The sequence below is a fragment of the Adiantum capillus-veneris genome, chromosome 11 (genome assembly GCF_014529385.1).
Source record: "Adiantum capillus-veneris isolate H3 chromosome 11, ASM1452938v2, whole genome shotgun sequence".
NCBI lineage: Eukaryota > Viridiplantae > Streptophyta > Polypodiopsida > Polypodiales > Pteridaceae > Adiantum > Adiantum capillus-veneris.
Window position 1 is genome coordinate 142,563,062 of NC_140941.1, and position 12,029 is coordinate 142,575,090.

At 42.9% G+C, this 12,029-nt stretch overlaps 1 protein-coding gene across 1 annotated transcript in view; it reads left to right on the forward strand.

The window, feature by feature from the left end:
* Positions 1-1,694: 1,694 nt before the first annotated feature.
* LOC147448137 (putative H/ACA ribonucleoprotein complex subunit 1-like protein 1) overlaps positions 1,695-12,029 on the forward strand; it is a gene marked incomplete at its 5' end in the record, with an annotated part of 70,691 nt that continues 60,356 nt past the window's right edge. The window contains one exon of the mRNA XM_086524498.1: positions 1,695-1,881. Within this exon, the coding sequence (XP_086380624.1) occupies positions 1,695-1,881 (187 nt within the window). The remainder of the gene's footprint in view (positions 1,882-12,029) is intronic.

Below are 12,029 nucleotides of genomic sequence, written 5' to 3' on the forward strand. Positions count from 1 at the left end.
ACTCATTGTTTTTTATTGATGAAGCTTATGGACTTATCCTTTTTATGGATGTAATTGTGTCATGCCCTTGGTTATATTGTTTTGATGAGAAAAGAAAGTGTCTTTATGATGTGCATCAATTTAGTACTAAAAGTGCCTATGCCCACCTCTCTCTTTGCTTGGGTTTTAGGTCGATCGAAAAATATTGCTCGGGCTACGGTAAGACTCTTATGACACTATACTTGAGCCAAGGATACCATGGGACACACAAACTAAACCAAATACATTAGCTAACAAAGGGTGCCAACTTGAGACATAGAGATCCATACTACACACCAAGTTTGGGGTTTCCACCAAGAAGCGAGCACTTGACCACCAAAAAAAAAGAGAGGTTATGAAACTATGTATTTTTGGTGAATAGCTCTTTATGTAAAAATCAACTGGTGGAGCTTTTAAACTCTTTTTGAGAAGTTAAGTGTATAGTTAAAAGTGTTACGTTTTTTGTACCCCAAAATTTGGAATGAACTTAATTAACCTATGTTTTTTACTTTTTTGAATTAAGACAATATGGAAAAATATACTTCTTTTTTTAGTTATAGGTTTTATAAGACTATAATTCTAAGTTTTTTTTAGCACTATCAGATTGTAAGATTCTAAGTTTTTTTTAGCACTATCAGATTGTAAGCTCTGGGGTGCTACCAACGACCGAGAGAGAGAGAGAGAGAGAGAGAGAGAGAGAGAGAGAGAGAGAGAGAGAGAGAGAGAGAGAGAGAGAGAGAGAGAGAGAGGGTGTGAAAGGGCCATTCTAGTTTTGTACTGAGAAAAAACTCATTTATCAATGGCTTCATGAGACCTTGAGTGCAGGCACACTTAGCTGTACATTTGCTAGCCCAGTGCCACCTCATGTCTGTGCATGGGCTGTAGGCCTTATTGGACCTCATCTTGCAGGAGTGGAGAGAGAGAGAGAGAGAGAGAGAGAGAGAGAGAGAGAGAGAGAGAGAGAGAGAGAGAGGTCACAGGTAGCACGAAGCAAGAACAACTCAATGCGATTGCAAACTTGTAGAGAAGGTTAAACTCTTTTGGTACATTTTGACTACATGTATCATGGCATTGATGCTATTTCAAGTCATGAGCTGAAAATACAAGGTGGAAATTGAATCATAGCACTGTCCTATGAGCTTATAGTGGATGAGAGAGAGAGAGAGAGAGAGAGAGAGAGAGAGAGAGAGAGAGAGAGAGAGAGAGAGAGAGAGATTGTTGAAAATGCCAATGGGCTATTTTTAGCACAAGCTTCACCAGAGCCTCCACCAAATTTGTACACATTAATAACATAGGGAATGTGTGTTGGTGGCAAGCAGAGAGTGGTAGTGGCCCCTGAAGTACATTGCTCCAACAAAATTCTTGCAAGTGTAGCATTTTAAATGGATATTGAACTTCTTTGCCTATCTTTTGGAAGAATACGGAGTTCCTCTTTTTTCTTTTTGATTTTGGCCATACAATTGTGAGTAAAAAGTGTTGTATTAACACAAAACAGAATGTACATAAAGCCCCAAGCACAATCACTGCCTTGAGTAGTCAACATATATGGAACCCTTCGAATCCTAACATTGAAGTCTGTACATTGTGCATTGATATTATATATGTTTTGTTAAGCACATCATGAGCCTATGTAGAGCACCTAACATCAGATTCAAACCTTTTGAAATTTTCACCAAATTGAAGCTTCACCTTGTTTAATCCCAAAATCTTGGAACATTTGCCTTAAAAAGGCGAAATTGTGCCGCTGCAGCTTAAACCTTACGTCGTTGTCGAAGTGGAATGAGGCCTCCAGCGAGCAGCGGGTTCAGGGGGCGCGGTCGAGGGGCTTCCAGCGCGACGAAGGACCTCCCGCCGAAGTTGTTGGTACGCTCAAGCACACATGCTTAAGAATGTCCCTGATAAGATGAACCAGATATGGACTTGCATTGAGTGGCAGTAGTTTGCCCTCATTGTCCTTGATCAACATTATGAGGTTAAAACTTAGTGGTCTTGTTTGCACCTTCAGTTCTGGGTTTGGAACGTTTGTACATATAGGTTAATGTTATTTCTCCAGCATGTGAGGTATGAGTGCGCCTTTTTTGTACTTTTTGAAGTGGGCTTCCTATGAAAGTGAGAAGTTCTCTTTGTGTCTGACTTCATTCATTTTGTTATCTGAGTTGGCCGAGAGATTCAGCATAGTGTAATCTTCAACCTACCAACTTCATAGAGTTTTAAGGAGGAGAAAAATCGGAGCTTGAAAACTAAACCTCTCAAGAGAGAACTAAAGAGAGTGCCATGCTTTTCAAAGTGCATTGTTGTAATCTAGGTTGTTCTCGGAGCTTACGGGTTTTGTGCCCTTTGTGTTAATCATAGCTTAGGGGTTTTGCGTCTTTTTCCTTTGATGACACACACAACAAGTGAAACTCTTGCAAACAAAGTATGGCCTTGGGTGCTTTGCCTTGCGAAAAGACATTTTCGCTCAAAGCCAAGTTGGTTACAACAACTGAAGAGGCCTCAAAAGAATATTTCACATTCCAAGGTTTACCTCTTGGATTTTAACCCCTTCGATTGTTAGGCTTTGAGTTTTCATAGGCCTGATGGATTATCATGTAAAATGTGCAACATATGGTGCCAATTTTTTTTTTTGTGATTGATGGCTTATCACCTAACGTGTGCATCATATACATGTGTAGCTTCTCTAGCTTAAACTTGCCCTTCCTAACAATGATGCTAAAAAACATTTGTGTAATTGTTGACACACATTCTCTAAATTAACAATCCGTTAACAAGTATGATAGGGCTTGGTTTCTGTCATACTTGCACAATGAATTCTTTTCTAAACATGTAGTGCAACAAGTTCTCAATATATTGTACATATGTATAGACTCATGAAGAGTGTATCTATGGTGGAGATATCAGTTCTAGACAAGAGTGTATTGGTCCACCCACGTTGTTGCATACCATTGGTGTTGATCAATGGTTTTGAACCATCCTATTGTGAGATCATGGGTACTTACCCTATTGTTATTTGTAAATACTCTTGAGTAAGACTTAAGATTAGAACTTGAGCGGAAGTTAGAGTGGAAATTGATTGTTTGATTGATTCAACAAGGTTACAATAGGCACCATATATAAGAAATGAAAGACACACATGAAAAATTATTCTTCTTTTTACGAAGTTGATAGATAAATCAAGGGAGAGAGAGCTCTCTCAAGTAGATAGACAAACTATGTGGAGAAATAGAGATATGCTATAGAGAATCATGAATGTGGTAATATGAGAGAGAGAGAGAGAGAGAGAGAGAGAGAGAGAGAGAGAGAGAGAGAGAGAGAGATATGAAGGCATAGGGACTAGCAATGTGATAAGTACATAGATTAGGGTGGATAGATTAAGCTAGCATTTATGATGATGGTGAGAGCATCATGTGAAGCCACACCAAGCACAATTAGGAGACTCAATGCACAAAGAGAGTAGGCACAAACTGGATTGATTATTGAACTAGAATGCTAGTACATAGTGAGCCATTATATAAACTCTGGGGAAAGCTTTGGATGACATCACAAGTGATGGTAGGCATCAAGATCAGCCCAAATCAGCTCTTGGTCATGCATACCTCTTCATGGGTGTGTGTGGGGGTGTGTATAGCATGTGGAGTCAATGCAAGAATCAACTAAATCAAGTAGGCAAGTCTAGTAGGCAAATACACTGAATTTAAACAAGGTAGAGAAAGGCGAGAGCTCCATGGTGTGGGCTTAAGCACAAATTCCTAACAATCCTTCCCTATTTGTGTCTGAGCACATCAAATGTCAAAGGTATCTTCTAGTTGGGTCTAAGACTCCTATCTAGATAGGTGTACAAAAGAGTGCCTCCCCTGACTGTGTAAATGGGATGTATAAAGATGCAATTCCTCAATGCATGACTCGATGTCACAAGATGGGCACCACGTGCCAACAGAAAAGAACAGACCAAACAGATTTTTAGCACTTCAATAACCGCTGAACTGAGAGAGAGAGAGAGAGAGAGAGAGAGAGAGAGAGAGAGAGACACGGAGTGGCGGAATTCCACGGAGAGAATATTGGCCCAAAACCTTGGCACCTCTTTTGGTATTTCCTCATATTGCATCATCAAACATCAAAGTATGAGTCGGTACTCCATGCTTTGCACCTTCGACTAGAAGCATGCTAGGGAATGAGCCTATGGCCTCATATTTAAAGGCCCTAGGCATGCACGGTCTACGAATAGACTCACAAAAGTGCCAGATCACTTCTAATCTAGACTTGATTGGACTGACTGAACCCTGATCATGCTGTAGCTTGTCCACGGACACATAGGGTTGGATGTGTCACGTGACATCCCCTCCTTTTCAAAGTGAGGTACTGGTATCGAACTGTATGGCGTCGAGAGAGATCGCCAATAGCATCCGGAATCTTGCAAGGGACTCTTCGTCGGCCCACTCTGATGTGTGGGTCGTGCGGTACTTGAACTTCATAAAGGTCTACAATGCTTGCTTCTTTGGGCCGCGTCTAAAGCGACACAAAGTCTTCTGTGGCTCCTTCAATGCTTCAACTTTGTCGAGTGTCATGCTTCTTTCTTCTTCAAGAATCTCCATGGTTGAAAATTCCTGAAACCATTTTCAACACAAAACCATGAACATACCTATTCCATGTAAAGTGAGTGGAAAAAATCTTGTCTTCTCTAAAGACTGCGTATGCAATGTAGATGAACATAGAGATGGAGTGACGAACCGTTCATCAAATACACGCAAACAATGAGATCGAATCTTTCTCTTATGATCTAGAGCAATCAACTGTGGCAATTCACAACGGAAATGTCCATGCTTGGTGCTCATACTTTCATGTGCTCGTTCAGAAATTGTGTCATGCCAAGGAAGAGACATGGAATGTGACTTCCTGACATACATACTTTTCAGCTTTTCATGAAAAATCCGCATACATTTGTTCATTCACGAGTGAAACGTGCTCAACGTACAATATGTCATGCCTAGGAAAAGGGATCACATAAGGATGCTGACTAAAATACAGGAAACAATCACGAATGAAACACTCGAACAATGCGTGCGTATCAATCATGCGAATGCATAATACTTCCTGTAAGGGTTCTTTGGACCTAGGCTCGAGAGCCAAGATCGGTTCTTCGTGAATGATCGAATCGTCCTTGGGAGTTCTTTGGACCTCGACTCGAAAGCCAAGATCGGTTCTTCGTGATTGATCGAATCTACAAAGAGGTTAGCTTCCCTAGAAAAAGCATCCACTAACACATCATCCTTGTGAACAATCACATCATCTTCATGCAAATCATCATGCTTGTGAGAAATCACATCTTGATCGTGCAAATCATCATGCTCGTGAGAAATCACATCTTGATCATGCAAATCATCATGCTCATCATTATCATTCAAATCATCATGCTTAGCATTGTCATTCAAATCATCATGCTTCTCACAATCATGCAAATCCTGTGTGTCATGCTTTGGAGAAGAAGAGACTGAGAGAGTCTCCTTTCCCCAAATCTCTTGCATCTGTGCTTGAACTTGAGAATAGAGTCGCCAGAACTCTTTGTTTTGTCGATCGCTCTGTTCTTGTATTGCTTTGTTCTCTGCTTGTCTTTCTGCGCGCTCACGATCCAATTTGGCTTGTCGTTCTTTGGCTTCCAAGCGTGCTTGCTCGCGCTCACGTGCTATAGCTGCCATTCTTTCTTGGTGTTCGTGCTCCATTTCTGCTTTTCTTTCTGCTCTTCTTGCTTCGCGTCTTAACTTCCTTTCCATAAACATCTGGTCCAACTTCTCCATAAGAGTTAGTGCAATCTTTGTCGTAGATGGGGAAGAGGAAGGGTCGGAAAAACCTCCTGGTGGGGAAAATTCTTCTTTGTCTCTCTCATGCTCATCACCTCCAAGCGAAGTATCCATTCTGCTTCGAGTGATGACCATTCTGCAATCGTGGGTTCTTGTGGATTCTTAAGTTCACGAGGAACTTGGGTTCTTGAGGGTCTTGATGTTCTTGAGGTTTTTTTTCGCTTGCAAACCGTGTTTGATAAGGATCTTCTCTTCACCCGAGTTCTACTCCTTTCTGCGGGCGCACCCCTTGGCGGCCTTGCGCTCACACCAAGGTTGCTTTTTCCCACCTCACGTCGATTGGCCGGCCGCTAAGTGCACGGTCCGCTCTCAATGAGTGAAAAGAGACACAAGGGGAGGCTGGACAAGCCCTTCTTCGGCCAGGAACTGCTGCGGGAAGGTGAGGTCTGCGGGGTTTGGGACTTGATCTGCGGGTACTAACTGCTGAAAACTGAAAACGTTGATGGTCCTTGACTTTCCGTCGCGATGATCTGCAAAAACGTTGAGGTGGTGCTGCAAATAAAAAACGCTAGGGCCTGAAATTGGTGTTTCTGTTGTCGGGATTCTGCAAATGCAAAAACGCTAGGCTGATCTGCTGTGGTCTTGTCGCCAGGGATCTGCAAGGGGAAAATGAAACCGGCCTGTTCAATCCAAAAAGGGCGGTAGACTTTACTTCAAACCTTGATTTAGCTTTCACTCATTATTAGTCGTCTATTTTACCTGTACTTTCAAGACACAACAAAGGGGAGAGGGATACAGGCTACTAGATTGCACCTGTATGAGTAGACCGACACCAGATTGGCCCCTAACTTAGGCGCCCCTTTCGGTATTTCTTTATTGTTCAAAAGAGGGAATAAACGTTGTGGTTCCCTACAAGCTGCCCCGCACAAACTCGGCTGAATTTCCACTGTTCCGGCCTGATTTCGGGAGCATAACTGTACTAGGACACTTCATAGTCAGTATTCCCACGCATTGAATGACTTTCCCGACGCATACGGGCACTTTGTAAAACCTGGCGAGAATCTGCAGCACGCTGAATTCTCTGTTTTCAGCCCTGAAAATGCGCCAGATCACCTGTACAGCGGTCCCCTTGCGTTCCCGAACCTCCTGGGAGTATTAGGGTCCGTTTAGGGCCAAAACCCTAAACCTGCAAAAATACACAGCAGGCTGTAATTTACTGTTTCGGGCTCCGTTTCACGTGCCGGTCGCATCCGTAGCAAGTCCTCGAGCTCCCGCACCTGTAGGGCTACTTGCCCTTTGAATTGGACGAGATTTCGAGCGTGAAACCTCTCCGAATCACCTGTACCTGCGGGGGATTAGCCGCTAGCTAATCCAGTACCTGTGCAAGAGGCTCTTGCCTCGGCAATCGCGCATGAACCCACACAACTGTACATTGGTCAAATGAAAAGCCCACTAGTGGGGCATAACATACTGCCATAGGGGAGAGAGAGGGCAGTGCGTAGCGTGCAAGGCATCACTCTTGGCACCGCACTGTGTATAAGAGGGAAAGCAAGCACTCCATAGCTCTTAACCTGTGACAAAATCTGAAAAGGAGGCTCTCCCAGCTTAAAATTCAGCGCCAGTTCTTGTTGCATGAGGAAAGTGCACCAGAAGGTGCCACTTGGCACATTTATAAGCATTTTCCCGTTTCGGGGTTGCCGCCTAAAAATCTCCCAACCGGTCGCCCAGTTGACTTCACGGCAGAGTAAGAAAATGTTCCCCTTGTCATTCCGGAGGTAATGACGCAAACACATTTTCAAGTCCCAAAATAGCAGTTCCCTAAATTTTAGGAGATGCTGCCATTGTATCTTTCTAGGTCATTCGACTCTCTTTGTACACTACGGCCACATCGAGAACTGAATTGTAGCCTCTGTAGCAAAGGATTCCACTTTGGCTAGTCAATGAACCGAATTTGGCTAACCATAGTCTTTGTCCAACCTTAGTGCTCTCTTGCCCTCGGGCCTGGACTCCCTCTGGACAGTTCCACACTAGCTATGCAATGCAGGGCAGTTAGATTTCTCGAGGGGTGTTTCCAAAAAGTGAAAGTAAATAGATAATAAGAAAGAAATCAACAAAAAGGATAGATAGTAGTCACACGCTGGTGACATACCCCCCTCTTGAAATCTCAAACGTCCTCGTTTGCATCTATGTCGTACATGCTTCTAGTCAACACTGATGTATTCAACACCTGTCGACACATGTACGACACATACATGCTCATTGTCAACCGTGGTGTATTCAACACCTTGTCGACTCATGTATTGCCTGCGTGTGAACCCTGTCCCAATGACATAGTGGTAGCTTCGCACTGTGCCATTGCTTTGAGTCACTAACATTCCAATGACAAAATGGTAGGTGCACATTTTGTCACTGTCTTATAGTACACGTTGGATCCCGTAACACTTTCGAGCATACCCAAACCGAGAGTTTAAGAATGCAGTTACACATGTACTCTTCAATAGAAGCAATCACTGTATCCTTGACAAGGTGACAAGAAATACTCACTTCTATAGCACTAACCAAACTTTTGGACATTCCATAAGAGCAATTGCCAAACTGACAATCTGTACAGCTCTAACATTCATGTAACAGGTATTTGATTTGAGCTCACTTTAAATACCATGTACATCATTTGTTTCAGAAGCCATTGTCACACTGACAATCCATGTAGCTTTGAAACTCAAGGGGTCAAGGTAGGTTGCAAATCGAAGGCTTCAAGGTAAAGTGATAACACAGTTGGTGACTCTGCAAGTTCACCTTCTTCCATCCACTTAGCATCCATTGGTGGATAGTTTCTGAACTTTACTAAGTAACGCCTAGCAACCTTGCCTTTCACTTTCCTTTCTTTGTGTGCCAAAATCTTTTCAGGGACCAAGATCTCGTCAAGTTCCTCGACTTCCGGCTGATCTTCAACTGGCATATCATCTGGCACATCACCCACATAGGGTCTCAGAAGACTCACATGAAACGCATTGTGAATCTTCCAACTGTCAGGCAATTTCAGCCTATATGCAGCATCACTGATTATGTCGCACACTTGAAAAGGCCCACAGTAACGCATGCTGAGCTTTGGAAACAGTCTTTCCTTGCCCTTCATCTTCTTTAACCTTGCCTTTTCAAAGCGTAAAAGCACCCAATCACCAAGTGAATATACAACTTCACGACGGTGACGATCAGCTGCTTTCTTTTGCTTTGCCCGAGTCTTCTCTAAGGCCACTTTGACCTTCTTGTACATTTCATCCATGTCCTGAACATACTTATCTGCTTCAAATATCTTGTCCTTTGTGTGCAGTATGGGAGGAACTTTCTTGCCACCTTCAACTATCTCAAAGGGTGCCTTGCCAGTTGATGAATGCACTGTATTATTGTATGCATACTCCACCAATGGCAAATACTGCTCCCACTTTCCTTTATGCTCTGACACATAGCACTTCAGCAGATCTAGGACAATAGAATTTGCCTCTTCTGATTGTCCATTTGTTTGAGGATGAAATGACGAAGAGAATTTGAGCGTGGTGCCCATATTCTCAAACAAACCTCTCCAGAACAAACTTGTCATGCGTGGATCACGGTCGCTAACAATCGACTGTGGCATGCCATGATACTTGAAAATATTGCTCATAAACAAGCGTGCCATATGATCTGGCTTTATCTTCTTCCTGACAGGAATAAAATGAGCCTGTTTGCTGAATCTGCAAATAATGGTCCAAATACCATCGTTTCCTGTCTGCGTTCTCGGAAGATCAAAGATAAAATCTATAGCAATACTTTCCCATGGTTTATCTGGAATAGGTAGTGGTTGCAATAACCCTGGTGCCTTTTGCCTGTCAAACTTGACCTTTTGGCATATGAGGCATTCTCGCACAAAGGCATCCACATCCCTTCTCAATGTAGGCCAATAGAAGAATGTCTCAACCGCTTTAACTGTAGCATCGATACCATGATGCCTTGCATACGGTGGGACATGACTCTCTTCCATAACTTTGCGTCGCAATGGCTTTGTGACACACAATCTGCCATGCATCATCATGAACCCGTCTTTAAGAAGATAGTGTTCATGACGTTGTCCATCCATTAGCTGCTCGAAGACCCTTGCAAAATCTTCATCATTTGCATACTGTTCTCTCATATCATCAAGTTCATGATGATAAGGAATTGACACATCTGAAATTTGTGGCTTCCTTGACAAGGCATCAGCCACAACGTTCTTCTTGCCTTCCACATGCACAATGTGAAAATGGAACATGGACAAGATATTTGCCCATCGCATATGCTTCTCAGATAACTTTGTGTGTGTCAAGAAGTATCGCAAGGTCTGATGGTCCGTTTGGACAACAAAGTCTGCACCTAGCAGGTAGTGTTTCCAATTTAAGAGCGCATGAATCACAGCCAGTAACTCTTTCTCATAGACCTACATGGTCATCTCTCGCCCTTGCAAAATTCTGCTCTCATAGGCTAATACCCTGCCATCTTGCATTAGCACTGCACCAATGCTACTACCGCAGGCATCACACTGGACCACAAATAACTTCCTAAGATCTGGCAACACAATGACTGGATCTGAAGTCATCTTTTCCTTTAAGAGATTAAAAGCTGAAATCTCTTTCTTTGTCCATCTAAAGGTGACTGCCTTCTTTTGAAGAGCATGTAAAGGTGAAGCAATCTCAACGAAATTTCAGATAAACCTTTTGTAATAGGAGCATAGTCCCAAAAAGCTTCGGACATCATGCACCGTCTTCAAATTTGGCCATGACTTGATCGCTTCAACTTTTGCAGGATCCATTCTGACACCATCCTTTGAGACAATGTGTCCCAGAAAGTGAATCTCTTCCAGAAAAAACTCAGTTTTCTTTGCATTGATGAGCAACCTATGACTGCGTAGCTCTTTGAACACAATGGCCAAGTGATGCCTATGCTCCTCTTCATTCTTTGAGTAGACTATCATGTCATCAAAGAATGTACCAACAAATTGCTGGTGTGGACGGAAAATTCTGTCCATCATCCTATTGAACGTAGCAGGAGCATTTGTGAGACCAGAGGGCATCACTAAAAATTCGTAAAGGCCAAACGTCGTTCTAAAAGCAGTCTTGTGCACATCCTCTTATCTAATACGGATCTGATGGTACCCACTCTTTAGATCTATCCTGCTAAACATAGCTGCTCCTTCTAATTTGTCCATAATATCATCAATTCTAGGTATAGGAAACCTATTCTTGATGGTATTCTTGTTCAGTGCACGGTAGTCGATGCACATACGCCATGAGCCATCCTTTTTCTGCACCAACAACACTGGAGAACAGAATGGAGATGAACTGGGCTGAATCAGCCCCTTTTCTAACAACTCCTGTACTTGGCCCATTATTTCTTTCTGCTGAGCTGCACTAACCCTGTACGGAGGCTTATTTGGTGGGCTACTGCCTGGCACCAAATCTATCGCATGGTCCTCGGGTCTCTCTGGCGGTAATTGAGACGGTAACGAAACGGAAAAACAGTCACTATACTGTTGTAAAAACATAGACCTTTCTTTATCGAACACAGATAAATTTGATTCATCACAATCTAACACTTCACGTGCAAAAACCAAGTACGCAGAAAGATGCTTTTTCATTACAGAAGTAATAGCAGAAGCTGATACAGTGGGAATAGACTGCCCTATAAGCTTTACATCCAGAATGTGAGTCTTTCCCCTGCTCTGTACAGTGATCTTTTTGTTGTAGGCATCCATGATTCCCTGTACACGAAACAACCAAGGAATACCTAACAACACATCACATCCGTCCAGTGGCATGATGTAAAATTCTTCAGCATCTACATAGGATTGGATATGTAGACGCAACTTTCCAATGATGGGTGTCACAGCCTCTGTATGGCCAGGACATGCCAAACCTGCCTCTGCTGTATACCCCATCTCTTCAGGTCTGATTCCCAACTTTGAAGCCAATTCTGGGGAAATAAAGTTGGCTTTGGCACCTGGATCAAAGAAGATAAGCACTGTTTGATCCCTGACCTTTCCCCATGCTCTGCAAAGCTCACTTGCATCTGAATTTGGCTTGTCGCCCACCATATCTGGCACTAGACCAGCCATGGGCTTCTTTCCTTTCTTGTCTTCCTTGTCATCAGAATCAGCTGGCTTTTTCTTTGTAGGACAATTGTAAGCAATGTGGCCAGGCTGCTCACATA